The sequence below is a fragment of the Eutrigla gurnardus genome, assembly GCF_963514095.1.
Source record: "Eutrigla gurnardus genome assembly, chromosome: 14".
NCBI lineage: Eukaryota > Metazoa > Chordata > Actinopteri > Perciformes > Triglidae > Eutrigla > Eutrigla gurnardus.
In genome coordinates this window covers 22866491-22891790 of record NC_139937.1, presented here as the reverse complement: position 1 = coordinate 22891790, position 25300 = coordinate 22866491, and the positions used below count along the sequence as shown (strand labels likewise).

The 25300-nt window shown below is 42.5% G+C and overlaps 2 protein-coding genes across 3 annotated transcripts in view; one reads left to right on the top strand and one right to left on the bottom strand.

Moving 5' to 3' along the window:
* The window catches only part of rpz6 (rapunzel 6), a 196341-nt gene that overhangs the window by 89865 nt on the left and 81176 nt on the right, over nt 1-25300 (bottom strand). The window lies entirely within an intron of this gene.
* Nucleotides 10618-24271, top strand: il21r.1 (interleukin 21 receptor, tandem duplicate 1). 2 transcript variants are annotated; one of them, XM_084026207.1, is made up of 10 exons: nt 10618-10700; nt 11380-11497; nt 14157-14275; nt 14551-14659; nt 15180-15364; nt 15828-15961; nt 16061-16232; nt 16374-16491; nt 18592-18685; nt 22716-24271. In XM_084026207.1, exons 3-10 carry the CDS (start codon nt 14215-14217, stop codon nt 23430-23432), a joined length of 1590 nt encoding a protein of 529 aa, XP_083882333.1. In that variant the 5' UTR covers nt 10618-10700; nt 11380-11497; nt 14157-14214; the 3' UTR covers nt 23433-24271. The 2 variants fall into 2 exon arrangements, with proteins under 2 accessions (XP_083882333.1, XP_083882332.1); XM_084026206.1 differs by lacking the exons at nt 10618-10700; nt 11380-11497 and adding an exon at nt 13424-13972.

Genomic DNA, 25300 nt, shown 5'->3' with positions numbered 1-25300 from the left:
TTCTTAAAGGAATATTCCTTTTGTTGTGGTATCCAAATTCTTCATAGAAATTACAATAAATGTCTATATACTGTATATACACACAGAACTAATGCTGAATGGCAGCAGTCATTGTGGAAGTGTTGTTGTGATTACTTCAAAATAAAAGCCAGATTAATAGTTGGATGTTTCCATTATTCTCTAGTAAAAAAAACACCTGAACATCACATGAAAAAAGAGCAATCTTTTAATTTTTTCACAACTCCCACCCCTCCCTCCTCTACTCCCTGTCTTTTAGAGAGGGAGATGGATGACCATTGGTGGAGGGGGTTCAGGCAGCATGACCCATAGACCTATCCATTGCCAAGGGCGAGGAAATAGCCCAGATTAAAGAGCTTGTAAATAATGGCCCATAAACATCTGCCTGTTAGGCCGGCCAATCCATCTCCGTCCCCCATCTGGTCCCCTCTCTTTCTTTCTTTCTCTCTCTCTCTCTCTCTCTCTCTCTCTCTCTCTCACACTTTCCCCCTCAGCTTTTGATTTCCTCATTGCAAACAGTCCACAGGGCAAATGCATCATCAGACCAAAGTCAGTCATATTCCAACACAAACAAACACATAGATTGACCCCCGGGTCGAGTACAGTTCAAATCCCCCACCAGTCGCGGCACCCATGACTCAACCCAAAGACAACAAAGGAGAGAATTAGCTTTGTTTTCTTTTCCGTTGGGCTTTCTATCCATTTATTAGAGCCTTCGCCGTGTAGCGCTCCGTTAGATTAGCATACGGTAACAAAAAAAAAGTGTGCATCTACAGCTGCGGCAATTATTCTTACATCTTTAAAGTTGTTGTGTTTCTTTACCGGAGTCAAACCTTCACTGGGGCTCTCGTTAGCAGGGGCCTCATCAGAGCTCCTCCCTAATTAGTGATTAGGCGTTGTTAATGTTGGGAACCCTCGGAGGAGGAGGACCGGCCACTTGAACCCCCCCCCCCCCTGGCGTTGGTGGCCGGACCGCGGTAACAAAGTAGCCCAAACAAAGGTTTCCGATCAGAACAAGCATATGTATACTAAACGCTGTTAAATCACTGATGATCCCACTGCAGGAAAGGTTAAAGGATCACCAGAGTTCTTAGAGAGGAAATATCAAATGTCAAAATTTAATGATCATCCATCTGGTAGGAGTTGAGAGATTTCACTCCGGAGCAAAGTTTTTACCCGCTAACGTGGCAAAAAATGTTGCGCAAAAGGGGTAATTTTGTGTTGAATTGACTCATCGAGACAACAATTTGTGAAATGGTTCCAGTATTGAGCTCACAGGCTGCAGTGTAATCATATTGAAGCCAGCATGTAGATTAATGGGGACGTACTGTGATGACATTTACATGGAAAGTAAAATCTGCTGTCTTCATGTATATGCTTATGCTATACGCTATATACCTTATGTAGCCGTATGTGCTTACCTTGGCAAAGCAGCTCCTCGGCGTCTGAAGGGACTCGTTTGGAAGTAACTCATATTTGCAACGCGTGCAAAATTTGAAAATGAGTGAAATGCAAGCTCAGAGAATCCCCGAATAATGTATTGATCCTCTTAATTGTAAAAGCAGCAATCTCGTCCTTGTTTTTTTTTAATAATGGACCACGAGACGGTGTCATGTAGACCTGGCATCAGGTAGTTATTACATCTTTGGGGAACAGACTGGAAGACTAAAACCAGCCCCAGGTTAATACAACACTCTGTATCGGTGGCTTGTTGCTGCAGTGACATCAGAAATACGATCCCAGAATAAGCTCCGGTTTTATGTCGATTTCAAGGCTTCTCAAATACCCCAAAACACCAAACAGTGGTTTACAACGCTACGACTTATCCGAAAGGAATGTGTCACAGAGCCGCATCAGAGGCGGGACGAGTCGATATGGATTTGTAAATGCTCCGAGCCGGTGAGGCGGAAAACACGTGGTGAAGATGTGTTGCCGACACAATCGTTTGGAAAAGGAAAAGAAAAGTTCTTTATAATCGGTACGATCGCGGCATATTTTTGACTCTCCTTTCCGTGATTTTGGCGGAAACTTCTGTGTAAAAAGTACCGTAATGTTTCACTCGGGAGGGGCTGCTGTGACAAGTGCGACACCTAGTGGTAAAGGTCATATACCGATCTGGTCCGGTGTTTGTCTTCATATCAAACCGGTTTGAAAATGTTTAAACCGGCCCAAGCCTAGTGAGGTTGCAGATTGATTGATGGATGGAATTGATTGGTACTAGTTGATGGAAGCGTTATACTTTGTTTCCCAAGAAGAAAAAGATATAAATCTTAAAACACGAAGAAATGCATTGTCTTGTCATGTTTTCGGCCCATATTTTGTGGTTAAAGGCGTCTAAATGTGACTTTAAACAGGACAACAAAACCATCCGTTCATGACTCGACTGAAACGATGACTTTTTTTTACTTCCAAAACAAAAGTTCCACAAACACACTTTACTTTTTTGTCCAAGTAGTTTGTCGGGGAGACGGCAGTCACTCATCACTCATTGACACTCAATGTCACAACAGACAGCACACGCTCGCCTCAACAAGACTTATACGTTTGATTCAGAGGCAGGTAAGTAGATTTTCCAGGCAGGTGAGCTGCAACTAAAGCTTCACGATCTCACATCACCGAGAGAGGGACACTGGCCTTCACTTCTTAAATGAGCCCTCTAACCTCACACTGTCAGAGTGACTGATGAGCCATCTTAGTGCTGGATCTCACTCAAGGTAAGGTGTCCAATGATGGCACCTTATGTGTCTTGCTTTTTATGCGTCGCAAAAAAAAATGCACCATATTAGCCTCTAGGTTGTTTTACTCCCTTAATTTTTTTAAAGTCATCTAATCTTTCATTCAGAAAACCTTTCCCCTCAAAAATCACCCGTTTCCTCGCTTCTCCTTTTTTTTTTTCTTTTTTTTTTTTTAAAGTTGTGCATTCTGCTTGAATTTATGAGCTGCCATTTTTGACCTAGTAAGTGACCCCACACCTTAAACGCGTTCTTACGGAGCCAACACATTTATTTGGCTGATAAATCATTGCTTACCAAATGCTGGTGGTGGCGTACAAGGTCAAAGTTGTGGAAGGGGATAAAAAAAATGAAATCGCAGAGATGGCGGGTCAAGCCGAGTGCAAACATCGGTGTCCTCCGAGTTGCTGCCCACACACCATTTGAATAGAAATTTAAGACTCGTTATCGAGTCTGATACCTTGAATTCAATACCGATGCTACAACGGTACTTTTTCCAATACTTTGTATGAATGAAAAACTCTAATTAGTAGACCAACTATGTTTCTATAATCTCATTTCTCTATATGTAAAATTCTTTATTCTTTATTAAAACATGACAGTTCAATATGTAAACAGTCTATCCTTGTAAATGACAAGAGCTGTTAGTTCATTGTTAATGTACATTACAAGAAATTCATGAAGCACTCGATCCACCACCCCACCAAACTCTGTTCTCAAGTTTAACACTTTACAGTTTCTTTGAATATGTATCAGTTCATTTTCCAAAATATTTATTTTCAGTCCCTTTTCTAACTCTTCATGAACCCCTCTTCACATCGGCATAAGTTAGATCCACCACACAGTACTTATTTTAAAAAAAGAGTCACTTTTAAAGCTGCTTGAGGATCGTTTCCTGACACGCAATCTAGCATAGAAACGGTCATTTTTTAAATGGAGTCTGGCGCACTGCACATGAATATTCTCTGGTCTAGCTCGGCTGAAATACAGAATCTGTCAGCACGTTAGTCGCTCTTCAGCTTTATTTCGGTCGTCATTTTGGGGTTTAAGATGCAGACCAGATCCCTGTAATGTCCCTTGTTGAGTCTATCAGCGTCTGTTTCTGGGAATCTGTCTTTCACTCTAATTATTAAGAAGAAAGAGATGCAAATGTGAGTCAACAGTTAGCCGCTATCAGATCTACATCAAGGTTTCCACGTGTCCTGGAAAACCTGGAAAATGAGAGAAAGAATCAAATCTTTTCTTGTCCTGGAAAATGCCAAACTCAAGGCTTTGGCCACCAACCAATGGGTGACGTCACCATGACAACATCTGCTTCTTATATACCGTCTATGAGCTGTTGGCGTCGGTATCATAATTTCATCGCTGAAAATGAAATTCTGGTCTCAGACAATAATTATGAAATTCCCATTGATGTTTTCATTCACAGCCTGTGGTGTGGTTTGGGCTAAATAAATGTTCCATATAATGACACACCAGAACTTCACACTACTGTGGCATCTAACGGGGTAATGCATGTTTAATTGTTAATTTTTCTACACATCCACAGATCAAATATCACAAGGATGAATCAAATGAAATGTGCAGCCACCTCATCTAATTCTTCATGGGTGGCGGTTTAAGAGGGGATCACCAGGGGGATGCTAATTTGATTTGTCTGACCAATCACCCAATAGGGCGGCTTATCCATGACCTCTGAAACTGTGAGTTTTTCCAGTCGGCTGATCAGGCCGAGAACCTTCACTTGACCCCTCTCAGTCTGTATGCTAATGTCATTTACCAGTGGGAGGAGCGCTGATTGGGGCGAAAGATGTCGAGTGGGGCGAGGCAGCAGCAGCAGGGTGAGCTCGAGGCCTTCCCTGCATCTTTACATGTCAAAAAATAGAACTTGCATCCATAAAACAATCTTTTGCTTTATATAATTTTCGAATATTTATGTGCATTAGTAAAAAAAAAAAAAATGAGGTCCACATTTGAGGTTTTGGGTGAAATATCTTGACATGGATTATCATGAAATTTGGTGCAGATATTCATGTTTCCCCTCAGGAGGAACTCTAGCAACTTTGGACATGATCTAGCTAGATCTAGATCTAGATCTAGTGTCATCATCACATCAAAGCCTTGAAATCAGCTTCAGCTGCATTTAACGCAAATTAGCTCACATTTAATATCCGTAAACATCAGCACATTAATAGAAATACTCCGTCTTAAGGGGAATATATTAGTATGAAATAAACTTACGTACTTGATATACTGCTGAGTAGTTTAATTTGTGTTAATAAATAATTAAAAATGTATTAGATTTGAACATATTTTAATAATCTGAATCTGCAAAGTAACTAAAACATTAAATAAAATGTAGTAGAGTGAAACTCTGAAGTATCAAGTCCGACAAAATGAAAAAATACTCAAGTACAGTAACCGTAACTGTGCTTTAGTGCAGTACCACTGTATGATCATCCGTCCATCAGAAGGGTGTTGTGTTGGAGGATGTGGATAATCCAGGTACCGTCAGTGATCGCAGGTATAGACGGTACAAACGGATTTCCTGGTCCGACTCCAAAGCCCTGTGAAAGCATGCTGGGCTTTGCATGGAAGTGCTGTGATCAGAGCACCGGAGCTCAATTAGCTACTGTTGTGGGTGGAGGGGGGGGGGCCGAGGTCCAAATCCTCTCTTGCAGGCCCAGCTGGGGGGATTAAGAATGGTTCCTGTCCCGTGGCTGACCTCTTCAAAGCCTGCGCAGATGTCCTGATCCCCCCCCCTCCCTCCACACACACCTCCTCCTCCACACACCAACACACACTCAAATACCCCCCGCCCAGCTCCTCGAACCCCCTCTTGACCTCACAACCAAAACAAAGCACTCAGGTGACATTTCTTATCACAAGAGCACTCAGCCGCTCTTTGAATTGGTATCTCTGGTGTCTAATCTCCTCTGCTGTACATCCCCCCCCCCCCCCCCTCCCTCCCCGGTGTCAGAGCATGGTCAGATTTCCCAATGACCCTAGCATGGAAATTAGCCTGTCATTCTCAATACTCTGCCCCCTTTTACTTTCAGTGGGCTTTCCAATAGGAAACCATGAGGTCAAGAGGCGCCCGGCGGCGAACGGCGAGCGTGAGAGTTTGAATGACACGACTAAATCAAAACAGGAAATAAACACTTAATATGGAGATTGCTAAGAGGTCCTGGGGGGTTGGTGGTGGTCCCTTTTAAGGCGGTGACCCTTTTCTTTCTTTTTTTTAGGGCTTTGGGGTTTTTTTTAGTACTGGCCACCCAATCGGAGCTTCATTTAAGGTTAAGAGGGGCACGGAGGACAATGAATGGATTAAATCACTCTAGGGGGGGGCACAATCCAAGAATCAATCAGTAAAGACCCTCACAGACCCTCGGAGAATAATCCAAATGTGAGATTAGACGTGATTATTTTCTGTATTAGTGCCGAGTGAGATCAGTTGTTAAGACGATGCATAAAGTTGTTGATGACCATTAAGAAACAAATAAACCTGTTGCTGAGGAATCTTTAGACCTCTGGAGTCAAATAATGACAATATAGATGAAGTAAAAAGAAGATGACGATCCAGTGTGATTACCGGGCGATCAAATTCCAGACTGTGATGAACGTCTAATTAGCGGGCTTAATGATGTGATTAATGTGATTAATACATATATAAAAGATCATGAATGACTCGGAGGGAAAAACCACCACAACGCAACGCAAGCATTTCATTTCCTGTTATCGAATAAATACCTGGCGATCTTCGAAGATCCCAGAAGTTTGTTTAAAAAAAATATTATTTTTCAAAAGACTCATAAAGAATTTGGACCTTTGACCTTTGTTTTCTCATCCAAATGATGATGAAGACGATTAGATTTGATCATTCTGAAAGTGTCTGTAGTTATTTATTTATTTAATGAACTTGTGAATGTTCCAAAGATTGAATTATATATATATATACAGTATATATATATATATATATATATATATATATATATATACTGTATATATACAGTATATATATAGAGGCTATATATATAATATTTGTTTGTTTCAAATGATGATGTGAGGGAGGTATCATTAGTTCTGTTTATTCTGTTTATATCTGTTTATTAGATAATTCTTAGCTTATTAATGTCAGTAAATCTAGTAAAATCATCCGAGAGGTCGTCCAGATGTTCTTATGCTCACATGGGACAGCTGCAGAACTGTCACTTTCTGCCACCAGTTAGGCTCCGCCCACAAACTACGTCACCGCTGTTTACCAACACAAAAAAAACAACATCGTATTGCGTCTGAAGGTCCGGTTCAGCATCTCGTGGTCATCAGACCAAAGTACCAGGATGTAGACGATGGATGTGTGTGTGTGTGTGTGTGTGTGTGTGTGTGTGTGTGTGTGTGTGTGTGTGTGTGTGTGTGTGTGTGTGTGTGTGTGTGTGTGTGTGTGTGTGTGTGTGTGTGTGTGTGTGTGTGTGTGCTCATCTCTCACACTCGCCCTCCAATCTGTCCCTCTTCAATTTCCACTTCTACATTCATCCCCGTTCCATCCCTCCATCTTTGCCCCCCCTCCCCCCCCCACCTCAGCACAAGCCTGTCAGAGTTTTAGGGATCCGGTGAGCTGTGAAATCGCACAAATTGCTGTTGCTTTGCGTCTGGCCGGGCAACAGAGGGGGGAGATAGACAGAGAGAAAGAGAGAGAGAGATTTTATGCTTCAACACTTCTGAACCTGAATCCCCCTCCCCCCTCCTTACCCCCCTTCCTCCCCTTATTCACTCAGACATGGACAAGCACACGCACAGCTGCAGGACTGCATATCTACTGCCCCCTACAACACACACACACACACACACACACAACTTCTTCACCCCCACTCTCACCACCACCTCTGAACATGTGAGCCCCCCCCCCCCTTACGTAAAGACACCTCCACCACTTTGCTTCAGCGTGCGGGTCACTTCACAGAACAACTCGACGAGAGGAATAAAACCCCTTCTCAACCCCGAGGAGAGCTGTTTCAGTCACCTCTGCTGAAAAGAGCAAAGCCACCCCCACCCTCCACCTCCACCCAACACACCGCCAACGACCGCCGCGCCCCCCCCCCCAGGAACACCCTCTGAGATATGACAAAAACTGGGAAAAGGTCACGAGCGCACATGTTGTCACTCTTTTTACACTCTTTGTTATTAGTGTTTTTCTTTCTGTCGTGTTGTTCGACAGTAGCTAACAACCAGAAGACACGCGGGCCGGGACGGTTGCATAACGTTTACTCCAACACTTATTATTAAGTTTTAAAGATTTTTACAAAATGGTAATCAATGTTCTTGTATGTTTATATATGTTTTTGTTAAAATGAAGCAGAGGGGGGAATGCAGGGAAATCCACCCGACACCGACTCATCAAGTGGTTAATTATATGAATTTAACTTTATGGACAATAAATTACACCAAAGACGGTAATAAAGAAAAATTAGTAGAACCTTGTTTTCCAGTTGAACTCCGTTTAATTAGAATAACTAATGTGCTAACTGCAAGAACGTGTACTCACAAAGGACAATGTGTTATGTATCCTATTATTTTTTCACTGCATTGGGTTTCACTTTATGTGCCAAGCACAGCAACACTACTACATAAATACATGTTATAGGTACAGGGTAAAAAGTACTAGAAAAAGTCAGTGAAAAAGACTATTCAAGCAGACTAACCCACGAGGCTCTCCCACAATGTATGGTTTCTGATTTAAATGAAGCAGAACTATCTCTACTGCCCCCCAGTGGAACAAGAAAGCTACTGCTCCACACTGAGACGCTCTTACATTTTAAGTTGAAACGTTTAGCATTTTATTCTGTGCTGTTGCTTTATTAGCAGAACACGTTTTGCACAGAGATGACAAACACGGATCCACAAACAAAAATAACAAATTTTATCTCAAAAAAATAAAGATGGCTATTTATTTTGACTTCTAAATCCACAAAGCTATCAAAAATGTATTCTTACTGGGGTAAAGATTTACATTTTAGTGTCAAAACACATTAAATTGATATCTTTATTTGACCACTTTTTAACAAAAATAGACGTTTTACGACCTCGGTGAACTGGTGGTTAACTAAAAGATGAGTGTCGTATTTCAAATCTGGGATGGGATAGATTTATATTTTAGTAGTTTCGGGAGGGGAAGTCATGCATGTTGCATGAGTGACATGGATATGACTGATGACAGCAAACTTTCAGCAATAAAAAAAAGTGATATGTAAGACAAATGTATTGCGATCCACATGCAGGGCTATTCAAGGCCAAAATCTTCCAGTAAACCAGCATTATTATTCTTCCTCTTTACAGATGGTTCCCCTGCAATAGGACTATTAAAGGTATATCGTATCTCCTATCTTAAATGTTTCTCTTTATGGCAAATAAAAATATACACACATAACAAAAATAATTTTTTTGTTCCATTCTTCTTTTATTTGTGTGACCTTTTAAAGAGGAAGATGTAGCCGAAATGCATTTCTAGAGGGAACCTCTTCTACAGTTTTTTTTGCAAAGTCATTGTGAATAATGCAGTATTTATTTTTTCCAGTGACTTTGTTCACTTGGGAAACATTTCTGAGTGCTGACACATGGGTTAACAGAGCCACAGGCTCTGCTTGCGTTACATTTCTATTGTTTTCCCAGACTAAATGTGATGCAACACGAAAGATTAATTTGTTTTTAACCAGTGGAAAGGTTAACTTGTACATCCTCTGTATGGGATCAGTTCCTCGTTCTGAGTAACCAGGACTTCAGTCAGGGGAACACTGTGTCATCGACCTAACACAGTGAGTAGCCTATGACTTCTCCATTTAAAATCCTATTTTATGTGCTTCTTGTGTCGTTTCTGTCACATGTCTGCAAAGCCTGTCAGTAAGTTGCACTAATGTCGGGCATAGATCACGTTGATGCTAGCCCGACGGCTGATCTAGATCCGATTTACTTTTAACAATACATTGAGAAAAAAAAGAAAATTAATAAATCTGTTCCAGTATAACATATAATATAAAATCAATATTAATATATATATATATATATATATTAATCATATTAATCTTCTATAAATAGATAGAGTTGGACTAGCATTTTTGATTATTTTAAATGTTTTTTCTTTACAAACTTTATTTAATAATTTCACATATACAGCAGAAAAAACATGTACTCCACATAAGATTGACTTTGGACAATACATTGAGAAAAAAATATATGGGATAAAAAGTTCCAGTATAACGCACCATATCACATAAATAGTATATAAAAAATATTGAGAATGAGTAGGCTAATAGCTTGGATTATTTCCGGATGACGTCAAATCGCGATCGACCAATCATCGCTGGTAGTCGTGGGACGACCAGCGTTGATTGGTTAGGGGAGCGGCGGCGTCGTCTCCTGTCATGTCTCCCGGGCCGGCTAAATCCCGTAGAAGGCGTCGTCTAGTTGCTGAGCCGTGTGACGTATGATCTCTTTAAAACGGCTCTGGTTGAAGCAAAAATAATATTTTTAAATGTTACACAAATTATGTGTGTTTTGGAGGGGAAAAAAAGTTGCTACGTTAACATCAGTAGTTAGCCGGTGGACAAAACTAGCTAGCTAACGGGTAAAAACAACCATTAGCTAACGGTTAAAAACCGTTGGCTAGCTTGAAGTTTGTCAAGCTAGCCAACGGTTATTTGACCCCCTCATTTAAAAGCGCAGCCGTTTGGCGCTACAGAGGAAGTTGTTGTTTAGATACAATAACTGTAATGGACTCTCCAGCTAGTGACCCGAGAGAGAGAGAGACCGGAATAATTTCAGGTTGGATAAAAAAACTCAAAATGAAGTGAGACCGGTTCCCGTTAAACACGAGAGAGGACTGTGCAGGGTTGAAGTGAGTCACGACTGGTTCAGAATTCGAGAGAGATGTGAAAACGAAACGACAGGAGTTCCCCAGTGAGTAACCCTGGTTGTTGTGAGCTACAGGCTGCATGCTTGGATGTGTTTACACCGGGCTGTGCGTTCCTGTCACTGGAATTAGATCCGTGTCCCAGCCGATTTATTAGTTAGTTATTTATTTTGAACGCCAGTAGTAACGCTGCTTCTCTCTTGGTGGACTTGCAAAGAAATCCTGAAGATTCCCCCAGTCATTGAATGCACCTTTGCAAAACTAAAAACTCATAATAATATAATCCTTTGTCATTTTTATGTGGTAAGCAGATTTGTTGCTGGTTTTTTTTAATTGTGCACTATTGCAGAACGTATTTATTTATGTTATAGTTTTATCCGTTACAGTGTATACTCTTTTGTAATTGTAGTGTTATTTTATTCCTACTTTATTCTATTTTATTTGTGACTCCTGTACTTTTACTGCTGCTTTTGAAAAGTTGACTAAGAGTTTCATTGCTGGTAAACGAATGCTGGCATTGCTACCGAGTACATGATGATAACAATCTTGAATCCTACAGCTGTTGAATGGAATGAGTGATGCCTGACCTCCTTATCGGAGGTGGAATTATTCACTGCTCGACATCCAGTTTTTACACAAAGGCTGTTGTCCTACTTCCCCTTAATGCAAAGACACAGTTTCTCCCTGTCTCTCGTTCACAAACGTCCTCTCTGTGCCTTGAAACAGCAGCACCTCCATCAGTCTGCAGACGTAGTCAATTCAGCGTCACCGGCTCTGTGGTGAAAGAGGAGTAAGCTGCTAGTGGGAAATGCGTGAGAAGAGGATTGCGATCTCAAGAAGAGAGGTAGATTATCACCCACACAAGACATTTTCTTTTCTTTTCCAAGAGCTTGAACTCTAAATGACTCTAGTTTGTAGTTAACAATGCATCCGTCATCATGTATTACCATTGTGCTATAAAACAGAGTTAATTCTGCATTTAACAGCTTTGCACACAACACTGTGACCACGACAAGGACATTGTTGTATGTGTTGAGCTTTTACCAAAGCTCACCAAAGAGGTGCAAGAGGAAAACATATCTAATGTTGAAAGTTTCTAACATTTCAATCACAACAAAAAAACGCTAGTAGGATCTCTGATCAGTCGTATGATCTCTGATCAGACCCTTTAAGTAGATTATGATCCATATAATATTATTGTCACTAGCATTAAAATGTTTTGATGTATGATTGCACACGTTTGGTTTGCAGACAATGTGAGAGACATCTGTAATAATGGTGGTGGTGAAAATGACCTGGTGAAAATGACATGCAATTGAAACGTCCCCTCTGATGGATCTACTTCACATCATGCTCTTGAATGTCGGTTTCAGTACAGGTTTCAGTCCAGGATGAGTTTTGAGAACAGATGACACAAATCCCTAAAGCTGTGTTCTAGTTTGCAAAACTGTAAAAATGCAAGAGGTGCTGTGTCCTCAGACGCTTCACAGTCGCCCAATGTTTTCAACACAGAATCAAATCATAAGTCCACATCTGCAGTCATTTAGTGGAAATAAACAAAACAGAAAATAAAATATTTTAGGCTGACTGTTTACTTCTCCATATCTTTCCTGTTATTTTCATTCCACCATGACTACATGCTGATTATTGTCACAGAGAATGAGCCAACACAACAGAAACCAGACAGTGTCGTGTGAAATCTGCACTTGTGTTCGAACTAATGCTTTCTGCTACATGTGGTAGGTCTGTTAAAAAGTAAAAAGACTGTTGAAAACCAGAAAACATGACAATTGCATTCACAGTGTTTTCAATAGTTGGAAGATGTGCATCAAAACAATTGAGAAAGACTGTAAATGACACATTCCCCTCATTTACAATGACCTCTAGTGGCAGTGAAGTGTTTGTACAACATTGATGATATATGCTGTATGCTTTTAACCTTCGGAGGGAACAATTGGGCTTTTCAGACCACTGGATTTGACTTAAGGCTGTATAGGTTTGAGCCTATAATAACAGAGCAGCAGACAGACAACCCTATCGGCCGATTATGATGAAATGCAACACTACAGACGTGACATTAAGCTATTCTGTAATAATCCTCAATAGGAAATGTATGCTCTCCATTTAACCCACTGTTAACCAGCAGCCACAGCGGGGCCATAATAACATCAGCAAACAACTAATCAATGTAATTGACTAGTTAGTGCAGCGCCCGGAGATCAGCCCGAGGTTTAAGGTCATTGCTTTCAGTTAAGTTCTCATTTTATGATCCCAGGTGGGAATCTGGATTTGCAGTCAGGTGCACAAGATAAAAAAAATAAAATAAAAGCACAAAACGAAAACGATAGAAAACAAAAGGTACAAAACGGTTTCCTGTACATTCAGTATGCAGACTGTGCAAATTAAGACGAGTTGTTGCACAAGAGCAATGACAGGAAAAACCTTCGCTAAAGTATTTACTGTTACTTTTCATATGGTGGAGTGGCATTTGGCTATGACTCGTATCTTCACACCTATTTGGCGATTTGAACACCACAAAGGCCCACCGTTGTACAAAATAAATGGTGTTATTTCACTTTTTGAATCGGTTCAAAAAGTTAATAACATTTAGAGCTGATTTGAGTTTGAATGGTTTGCTCTGAGGGGCTCCACAGCAGGATTCTGACTCATTCAGCAGGTCTACACACTCAGGTAGAAACCACTGAAAACTTCTGTTTGCGCAGACATGTGGGTGGTGAACGATAAGGGTCTTTTGAAAGCCTCTCTGGTGTCAGTGTTTAGAATCATCTCAGTACTGAAACACGTATTCACTGGGTTTTGAGTGCATGTTTTTTTAAATTATATGAGCAAGGAGTTGCGATAATTCCTGCTCAGAGAAGAAGAAAACATCTCAGTGTATTTCTGTCATTCCCTCACAGTTGATTTATCACTCGTTCTTTTAAAAAAAAACTGTTATTTTTTTTATTTTCATTACTATCATTTGTCTTCCTTTCATGTCTGTGAAACAGATGATGACTAAAGGATTTTGTAAGAGATAATTTCAGTTTCCTGTTGACTTTTTTGGCTCCCTGGTTAATGATTGCGTATTCATAGCAGCAGTGTGGATGTGGTGGGAAGGCACCACACAGACACCGCTCAAAGGGTCTGAAACCACATCCTTAGTCACGCCACTGATGATGATGATGCTGCTGCTGCTGCTGCCTTCGCAGTGACAACCAGAACATTGTTCCACTAAACATTCTCACACAGACGTCAGAGCGTTAGTGACTCCGTTAGCTTGTTGACTGATCAAGTGGCAGAAGTTTATATTTAAAAGAAGGTAAGATGATTTCAATTTATTTAGAATGAGAACAGAATATCTTAATAGGAAAAATATTTTTAAGATGTTTAGCTGGTTTCAGAGATACTTTGTTTGTTTAATTACCTTTTTTTTGACTGCTGCTATTTCCGTACATTGTGACTGCTATGAATATATTAGATTATTGACGAGTGTCTGTATTTAGTTTCAGCGTCTGCGTGTCCTCCTGTCTGATCAGCAGCAGATCGCAGAGGGTCGACCCCATGGCTCTCAAACCTGTGGTCTTATTGTTGCTGTGGGAGCTCGCTTTGTTCCTTCATGGCGGTAAGTTGGCTCATCGGTGTGTTTTCCTTGTTGTGATACAAACTTCTGAAGGTAATTCCCCCACTTTAATGTTTCTCCGTTTAAGGTGAACTTTGAATTTTACTACACTGTTGTGTTTGTCTTGTGACCTTGACCAAGTTGTCCTTGAAAAAGGATTTCCTTAAATTCAGAGAGATCGGTTTGGTAAACACAGAATTCAAAGGGTCAGACTTTGGTAGAGCGTTGGTTTTAAATAAAATAATATGATAACTAACACTCCTCTTTTTCTGCTGCAGTCGAGTCTTTGTGTAACGTCACCTGCTCGACGGACTACGAAGCTTCGCTGAACTGTTCCTGCTCGGGCGGCGCGCCGACACATCCCGTCGTCGTCAGTGTCATGTGCAGGTAAACGCCTTGTTACTAAGCTTGGTGTCGTAGCTCTGCTCGCTGTTATTAATGGCTGCTGATCCATGATCCCCAACGTATACACGTCCATCACTGGTGCCATAATGTGAAATTCATCTCATGTTTAATTGTCATTGGTGTAAGGAGTCGAGGCCAGGTGATGATCGATGTTCCAGAGTTTAAAAATGCTGTTTATTGTCGTTTATTTTAACATTAAGTATGAAATACACGACTTAAACGTGGTTGTTCAAGCTAATTGTGCTCACTGGTGGACAAACTATGTTAAGTAAAGTTTTATCTATATTTGAATTATTTAATGAGGTTTTAATGATTGAAACTGGATTATTTTTAGCGTGGTAATTGAAATAACAATCAATTTGAAAACAACATTTTGGGCTGTGGAAAATTATAACGGTCATGTTTCATTATTTTCTGACTTTTTAACTTATTTTTTTAGGAAATAAATTCAGAGAAGTATTATCAGATGAATCTGTATTCTGTGTATCCTATCTGATTGCAGTGATGAAAGACTTGACGTGAATGGCAGCTGTGAGGTCAAACCTCCTCTATCCTGGTGCGTAATGTATCCGGATAGTCTTTATGAAGTCGCGTCCGTTGAAACTACGTGCACTACGACAGTCACCACTCAGCAGGGAGATCCAGCGAGTGCCAGTGAGTCACCCAGATGGGCCCTGAGTTACGTAGGTGAGTTAAACTGATAACAGCTGTGTTATTTGACTTCACCGAGTACTCGTCATTTCTGCAGAACAGATGCAAAGATAACAAATGAATAAAGGTCACAGTTAGCCGTTACCTCCCTGATGACATTTTAGATACCTTGGAATAAATGTTAAAATAACTGATTGGAAGCATTGAATTTATTTAGACGCTTGTCAAAACACTTTCCCTCTCGTCGAGCACAGCCATCACATTACAGCACGTGAAGTCATTTTCGGTTTGAAATATTCAGAGATGACAAGAATCATGCTGGCAACTTTCCAAGCGTGCCCAAATCGTCAGTTGGCAGCAAACACCCAAGCACCTGCTTTACCCCCCCGATGAAAACAAAAGCTCAAAAATAACGTTCAACTGCCGGTCGCGGTGTAGAGCATTGTTGGTATACGTGCATTTTCACTTTCATAATATGCTTTTTTTTGGGACTTCGCAGTGAAAGCTGCTCCTCCTGTCGATGTTCAAGTGACAAACGCTGACGGTTTCTACAAAGTCACATGGGACCACGACAACCACGACGACTGTCTCACGTACAGGGTGCGACTTAGAGTAACCAAAGACTCTTCAAAGGTAAAACGTGAGCCTGAAGGCCTTCTGCAGTATTCTCAGTCTTTGTCTCTACTGACGACCCCCATCTAAAGTGTTTTTTTTTTTACTCCTTTCTCACAGAAACCAGCTCTTTCCCTCTTAGTACAAGAAAAGTACACTCTGTTTGACCATAAAATGCTGCAGCCACACGCCGTCTATACTGTGGATGTCCAGGCACAAATGTGTCCGGAGGAGCTCTATAAGGGTCCTTGGAGCGAGTGGAGTCCCTCTGCAGAGTGGACCACTTGTAAAGGTAGAAGAGCGTTTCACCTTCCAGCCTTGTTGTGTTTACATGCTTCAAACCATCATGCAAGAATGTGCTTCTGCATCGCTTTTATGAATCAATAGTCGTATCATTTCTGTCGGTTTTATATATCGTGTCTCCTTTTTTCAGGCATAAACGCACTTGGGTGGTGCATCTCCCCCTCCACCTCCGTCCCCATCATCATCACCGCCACCGTCCCCGTTGTCCTGTTGGCTCTCCTCCTGTGGATTGGTTTCCATAAGAGAACGTGAGTACTGAAAACACGGGTTTGAGTATTGAATATTTGACACCGTTCAAGGTATCCTGACCTTTTTAGAAGCATGTGTGGTTCCAGTTGGATTTGAGCCTTAACCCTTGGAGCTGTTGGAAGTTACCAGCAGAACCGTAAAAACATTTCTTGCGATTAATAATTCTCAATGGTCCACTTTTCCATATTTTGCGAAATACAGTGAGTTTCGCCTCACTGTATTCAAACAATCCTCGCTGTTCGGTGATTATTATTAGCTTCAGGAGAAGTTTGCATAAATGGAACAATTATCATTATAGAAATAAAATGTGCAAATCACACTGAAGGTTAAATGTGCTTTTAAGGGTTACGTGTAACTAAGTCTGCATCCAGTGCACAGAAAAAGAAGTCGGCAAAGTGAAAGAAAGCGAATTCAGCCTTAAGGTCAGCAGCTCTTTGACTTCCAGTAAATGATTAACAAAAGCTTCTCGCTGCTTCGATCGACACTTTCCTGGCATCACCTCCCACATGTAGAGAAACCACTGCTGCACTGTACGTGCAGCGGCGCTAAGAAGCACTGAAATGGCTCGCAGGCATAGGAAGTCATGCAGAGCATCGGTGCCAGAACACCTCACTTATTAACAAGAAAAGAAGCTACGTTAAAGGACACTTACATGATCCGCACTGCTTACATGAGCGACTCATTAAACATGTAATTAAAACTCCTCCATCCTTCATGAAGATTTTCAGCTTGTGTTTAAACCGCTGGGTTTAGAACTGGCTTCGTATCCACTCCTTTTATGACAACATACGAGAAACACGTCTGCGTTCAACGGCACCACAAACTGCATTCTCCAAAACGGCCGTGAAGTTTCATCTCCACCTCTCAACAAAAAGACTATAAGATTCATGAAGGAAGGGTTTATTTTAGGGCTGTTGAACACAATAGAATACACTCTTATCTTCCCACCCATCCAGGAAATGTCTCTATACCATTAAAGATAATAAACAACACAATAGAAATAATAAGCATGACATGCATTACAACTCATCAGCCTTTAATTGAAATAATAATAAATAAATAAAAGAATATCAGTAATATAGTGATAAATGTGTAGGAATTGATGCAACTAATGCAGCTGACATCACTGCATGGTGCCGTATGAGTGCTGTTTGTTTGTTTTATTGATCAAGAAAGATCCAGTGAATCATTTTCTTTACCGGAGGTGCTCTGCAGTGTTTTCCAGGAGGGATGATCTCGATTTCTGAGCAGAGAGGATGTTCACTGTCATTAGAGATGGAACCTTTCTGAATACAGAAATAATGCATCATGATTTTGTTTTTCTGTATTTTGTTTACGTTTGATTTCCCTGCAAAATGAAATAGCTTCAAACGACCAAATACACCTGGTTTTGTGTTCCGTCTCTTCCTCTGTGACGAGCTGGTCGTAACATAAGTGGGATCTAAAATGTCTCCCCTGTCTTCTAACAACCCTAGTCCCCTTGTTTTTGTTTGGCACGATCACACCACCATACCAGACAAACACAACAATTAGAATTCAGCTGTTTTAACTGCTGGTGACCCTGAATAGACTGTGTGTGAGACTGAGAGTCGAAGCCGGCTCCTCGGATCAAATGTCAGTCAAATCGTGTCGTGGTGGAAAATGTGGCGACGAAACGGAGGTGCATAACACCCAGACACTGTATGGGGGTGAAAGGTTGAAGTAAGCTGTGTTTCATCTGTCAGTGTTATCAATCTATCAATCTCTGTTCCATTTCAGTACAGCTATAGTTATTGATGAAGCTTAAACAGAGGGGATCAGTGAAGCAAACAAGATTCAAAACTATCCCTGCAAAGTAGCACATCATTGTCCCAATGGTGGCTTATGTGGACGGTTTTTAACTGAATAAACCATAAAAATGTATTACAAAGTTTAGTCCACTGCAGATTTGTACTGTGTAATCATTCCCACGAAAGCCCTTTTGTGTTGTCGGCATCATTCTGAGTTAGAAAGCTCACGAAAGGAAATCGCCTCATCAGAAGTGACACAGCACAGTTGAATTATAGATGTTTTTTTTTATTTTGCCTTATTTTCTGAAATCATGTTCATATTTGTTTCAGGTTGCTGCTGAAAAGATACCGGCGGATCATGTACATCCCCAGAGCGGATGAGTTCTTCAAGCCCCTCAACCACAAATACGAAGGGAACTTTAAGGTAAGGGAAACCAAAACAAACGCTGGGCTTTGCATGTAATTTCCAAATTCCCCAGCAGGTGTTGCCCTAGAGGGGACTTTCGGCACATCTGGACCCGCTTGATGGGACTTTCCCCCGGCTTCACATTTAAGGGCCTCCTTGATGTGTGCAGGGGCTTCAAGAGAGCTTTTTCACGCTGTGGGTAGATATGTGTGTATGACCTGTTCCACCCCGGTGGAAAATACCCCTGATACACATCTTTGATGCGTCATTGTGTCGGGCTTAAAAAAAGAGAAACTTCACTTGCATGGGGCACAGCATGATAATGATGTGGTTTACACTTTTTAATCAACTTGCTGGTTTTTCTGATTTATCTTTTCCATCACGTTTTTAACATTTTCCCCTCATGTAAATTCTACTTTTTTTTTCTTTTTTTTGAGAGAGAGAGAGAGCAGTGTGTCCGTTTGTGTCAAACTGGTATTATTTTACTTTTGCATCACAAAAGAAACCTGAATCATGTCCCAAACGATACAGCGCAGTGAATCTCAAATGTTCCATTTGTAAGTCGCTTTGGATAAAAGCGTCGGCTAAATGTAAACTAAGAGAGGTCAAATTCAAAGGAGCTGGATTTCACATTCTGCGTCATTTCCACGCCTATTTAACGAGTCGCACTGCTGCCGGCGCCAAACCAGAGTTCAGTATAAACGGTGCGATCGCGGCATATCGAGGGGTCACGGTGGGATCTCCGTGTAAAAAACGCCTCCTGACTCTACACAGCAGTGGAGATAGAGAAGACAACCCGTTCTCATCCATCAAATACGGCCGCTTTGTATCCGACAGAGCTGAAGGGGGTGTGTCCCTCGGTATCAGGGGCCTCGGGGCGTGTCCCTCGCTATCAGGGGCCTCGGGGGGCGTGTGCTTCAGTATCAGGAGCCTCAGGGCGTGTGCTTCAGTATCAGGGGCCTCGGGGGCATGTGCCTCGGTATCAGGGGCCTCAGGGTGGTGTGTGCTTCAGTATCAGGGGCCTCGGGGGCGTGTGTTTCAATATCAGGGGCCTCGGGGTGGTGTGTGCTTCGGTATCAGGGGCCTCAGGGTGGTGTGTGCTTCAGTATCAGGGGCCTCGGGGGCGTGTGCTTCAATATCAGGGGCCTCGGGGGGCGTTTGCCTCGGTATCAGGGGCCTCGGGGGCGTGTGTTTCAATATCAGGGGCCTCAGGGGGCGTGTGCTTCAATATCAGGGGCCTCAGGGGGCGTGTGCTTCAATATCAGGGGCCTCAGGGGGCGTGTGCTTCAATATCAGGGGCCTCGGGGTGGTGTCTGCTTCGGTATCAGGGGCCTCGGGGGGCGTGTGCTTCAATATCAGGGGCCTCGGGGGACGTGTGCCTCGGTATCAGGGGCCTCGGGGGGGCGTGTGTTTCAATATCAGGGGCCTCGGGGGGCATGTGTTTCAATATCAGGGGCCTCGGGGGGCATGTGCTTCAATATCAGGGGCCTCGGGGGGCATGTGCTTCAATATCAGGGGCCTCGGGGGGCATGTGCTTCAATATCAGGGGCCTCGGGGTGGTGTGTGCTTCGGTATCAGGGGCCTCGGGGGGCATGTGCTTCAATATCAGGGGCCTCGGGGGGCGTGTCCTCGGTATCAGGGGCCTCGGGGGGCGTGTCCTCGGTATCAGGGGCCTCGGGGGCGTGTGCCTCGGTATCAGGGGCCTCGGGGGGCGTATCCTCGGTATCAGGGGCCTCGGGGGCGTGTGCCTCGGTATCAGGGGCCTCGGGGGGCGTGTGCTTCAGTATCAGGGGCCTCGGGGGGCGTATCCTCGGTATCAGGGGCCTCGGGGGGCGTGTGCTTCAGTATCAGGGGCCTCGGGGGGCGTGTGCCTTGGTATCAGGGGCCTCGGGGGGCGTGTGCCTTGGTATCAGGGGCCTCGGGGGGCGTGTGCTTCAGTATCAGGGGCCTCGGGGGGCGTGTGCTTCGGTATCAGGGGCCTCGGGGGGCGTGTGCCTTGGTATCAGGGGCCTCGGGGGGCGTGACAAAGCGGCGGCACACCCTGCATGCCGTTACTGGCTTGTGGTTTCACCGCCATGTGGGACCCAAAGGCCCACAGTCATCACCACACTCTAACGTATCACAAGTTATGGTTGAGAGGGATTATTTTTGTATGAGTTCATACTTTGTGTTTCAGAAGATTCCTGCATATTATTTATTATCTGCAGCTAATTAGACGGTTGTTAAGGAGTTGAAACAGGAAACAAACTAATTGCTCTTTTCACCAACTTCAGTCATAGATGTGAGTGTCTTATATAGTGCATCACAATATGATGTTATCAGGTAACAGATTTAACTTCTCCCAATGTCGTCGTCATCAGTTGCATCTTAGTTTAAAGAACCATAAATGCCGCCACTTACATATTCATGATTGATCTTCAGAGTTTTGTTGTTTAAAAACTGTATTAAACACACAAATGCTCAACTGTGTGCAGTTACAGACATTGGTCAGCAGAGGGCGCCACTGCTCCAAATACCAAAGGGATGATATAATTAGATTAAATTCAAAATGTTTGTTAGTTTCCAACAATAAAAAGACACAACAATGCAACTCAGTGAACATTTAATTAAAAGTGTGAATATGATGAGCTATAATATCTTTGGCACAAAGGCACATTATGTCAAAAAGTGACAAAATTATTAGTTTATGTTGACATAGTTTTAAAGATTAGTGGACTTGAGAGCATAGAGAGGTCTAAAGTATTTATAGTAATCTACAGTTTTTGTTACATTTGATTTTTTTATCTGTCAAACTATTTTTATGCATTGGCGACAGATATGTGGTTTCGTCCCCCGTGTTTAGTCCTTAATATGTTTAATTATCACCCGTTCCTCATCATAAAGAGTGGTTAATTATAAAAGATAGTGTGAATATATCTTTCAAATTCATCAAACACTGGATTTAACTCACGTGTTTTATCGTTCTAAATGCGGTGCAGTGTGAGAGTGAAACATGGCGCTGTGTGACAGGTGAAGGTCATCAATTCTAATTCTCATGACTTCGCAGACACGGCATCTGCTGCATGCGCACACTATATCGCATCCTCGCCATCGCCACGGCGACCTGAGCCGGCTCCGTTAGAAGTCATTGTTCTAGTTTCGCTGCGCTATCTCACTCTTGTGGTGCAGACTGCGAGCGCTCTCTCAGCAGATCACAGATGATTCAGTGATGCCGAGGAGCTCTGTACCTCAGGATGTGGTGGCCTTCGCATTAAGGAAACTGATTCATGCTTATCTGGCCATCGCCGTGCTGAATGGAGGCCCTGCAAGGTTTACACATCAGCAGCGTGTGAGGAGAGTCATATCACACAGTGTATCTGAATAGAAGTTACACAGTTTTACTAATTAATCAAGTATAAAACCTACACATTTATATTGTGGAGTGGATCCTAACGAATGCCAGACTCAGAAAATCATCTCGTTTCAACTTAAAATGGAAAAAACTGTTCAATGCAAACATTTTATTGTTATTTGTGAAATATAGACAAGACAAAAAGTTCAGACAGACATTGAACTTCAGGAACCCGAAGGTTTATATTCCTAGACTTTGGTGTCATGTACTACAGACCTGATGTGGTTCGAATCCCGGCTCCTCCAGCCCGCATGCCGACTTGTCATTGGGCAATACTGACACTGATACTGAACCCCAAATTGCCCGTGAAGGCTGAGTGAATGTGCGTGAACGGGTGAATGCAGACTGAATGTGAGTCCTTTCACCAATAATGTCCGTGTGCACTTCATTTCCTTTACTTTGTCATTTGTTTTTTAGCCGAGAGTTCTTCTCTTCCAAAGCTCACTAATGATGTCATTCTGTGCGTCTTGTTGTTGTGGAAATGACAAGTTGTGGTCTTTGCTAGATGCGTGCCTATTAAACGGTTCCTTCCTGCTTCCTGTCTTCATGCTATTAACTGTACCGCTTTCATTGGTCTCATCCAACTCTCTTTATTGACCAGCGTTGCCATGGATTCAGACCCGATATTCCAAATGAATGTTTTTCCATGTGTTGCAGGAGTGGGTGAACGCCGTATTCACCGAGTACGACTACGTCGACTCGACGGCGAGCGAGAAGCCGCACGGCGTCCTTCAGTGGAGCGGCGAGAACCAGAGCTACAGCGAGGACAACGAGCTGAAACAAGGCGCGCCTCTCCTCCACGCGCCGCAGCCTCACGCCGACTCCAACTCCCAGGGCACCGGACGCTCCGCCGGACACGTCTCCATCCTCACCGTCACGCTGTCCGGAGAGGAAGAGTTCGAGGAGGAAGCGGCGTCGCCGAGCTCCTCCAACGCCCTCCGGAGTTACCGAGACGCAGAAGGCCTCGGCCTGTCTGAGGGGGACGACGGAGGACACGCCGGCTACGATTCAGAGCAACCTCAGAGGCAGAGCGGGATATCACCGGAACATGAACACCAAATACTGGACAACTTGTCAGCAGAAAATGTAAACTTTGAGCCACACGTGCTGCGTGACGAACCGGAGAGGGCGTCGCTGGACTCGTTCGCCTCCAACGAGCAGTCGGAGGACGGCTACCCTCACGTGGACTTGGACACCATCGACAGCGGGTTCGGGGAGTGCAGCAGCCCCGGAGCCTTAGACACGGACACAACAGAGCAGATGGACTCTGATTTATTTCAGCACAAAAGCTCAAACTCTTACTACGTCAAGCAGTGGATGATACGCGGCACCATCCAAGAAGACTCGGAGAAGGAAGTCCACGAAACACAGTGACGATCACGATCTTTGGGACATTTTAAAAGATGTGATTGTTGACCGGAAAATACACTCGAGAACTGGAAGCATTTGCTCGTTGAATAGTATTCTGTTCATCGTGAAATGGTTTATTTGTGCACTTTCTACTGTATATATATAGTCAGGGTTCTTTGTTTTTTATTGTGTGTTTTGTGTTTTTCTTTTAAAAGACATTCAAAGAGTTGGGAGACAGGGATCACGTGTATGGAGACTAGATTGTGACAATTTAATAATACATTTTGGTTTTGAATTGATCGTTTTAAGAATGAAAAAGGAAAAAAATAAAAAAAATATCAAATCAAAATGCTAAGATATCAGCTGTGTGCTGGAGATCAGACTGCAGAAGGAACCACTTAGGACGGGTGAGTAGTGTTGTCTCCCTCCACCATCTGCCCCCTTTTAAAGAGGTTTGTGTCGTGAAATGAGAAGGTATAAACATGAACATATGAAACAAAACCTGCAGCAGTCTGCGATGCAACATTTACATCCCTAGTTTGACATGTTTTTGAGTTTTTCAGGATTGTCCAAATGAACACATGGATTCTTCATTTCAACTTCACGAATCAGCTGTTAGTTGTCTTTTACAGTCGAGTGAAAGGAACAAATAGAGCAAAAGATTAGCTGAGAATGGCGTGCTGCCTGTAGGACTCATCGGTACTTGCCGGAGTACAAATCAGCACAAACACGCTTATCAAGATTTCTGATAATATGCTTTACTTGTGCATGCATCGTCTCTGCAACCACTGTAACCGTTGACCTTCTATGCAAGTTATGAAACAATAAGCAAAGCTTGCTGCAGCGAAGGGAACGTGTAAGCATTGGGCTTTGAGTGTAAAAATACTGCAATAACACAGTGGATAATGTTCAAATTATACAGTTTGAATGGTCAGCAGAGACCTGAAAGACATTTTATTCATTTTGTACTATGTTGTGTGTTTAAGCATTTGAACAATGAAGAAACTGCAGCGTGGCTCGTTAAGTCCTTCACCCCCCAAAAAACGTTTATTTGATGGAACTCCACCTTTTTATAACTTTTATTTAAAGTCGTCTCTTTTCAAGAGAAACCCGAGTACAGCAGGCAACATAAGAATAAAGTTTAAATTCAGCTGATGGGATGAGAGTCTTCCCAAGTGTTTGCCCCAGACGTGACTAGACTTCAACAGGCCTGAGATCAGGTCCGGTGGTGGTTTTACTTAAGGATTTGCATATAGTTCCCTTCTGTTTGCGATACCAGCCTGCTTCTTCTTTTCACATACGGTACTTCACAGTGACGACATCTCCTGTGATAAAAACAGGTGCGGCGATGAACTGCGTCACGATGTTTTAGAGAAGAATAACCAGTACGAGAGAACAGCGTGAGACGTGATGGTATCTAACCAGACTGACAGATACTGAGATTGAGCAACTTCATTTTCAGGACCGATATGCGTATGCAACTAAAACACATTTTATCATCTTTCAGAACGTGGCGTGACGTGGTGAAGATCCCTGTGTGTTTGTCTTTTTATTTTAATTTTAAATCTATATTGGATTAAATCATATTATTATGTAGATTGATTAATAGTGGACCAAGCACAGAACCTTGTGGTGCCCCTTTTTTTAAAAAATAAAATGAGGTTTTTGTGATATGGAGAAAAACATCAGCATTGACTTTAAAAAAGTGTGTAGGAGTATGGGGGATTTATTAGAAGAAATGGAAAATAATATTCATAACTATGTTTTCATTAGCGCAAATTCCCCTAAAACCGTTGTTTTTCCTGAGAATGAGCCATTTATACCTGGACAGGGGACGTGGTGGTCTTCACTTAAACACCCCCAAGACCAGTGGGTGACATCACCATGACAAC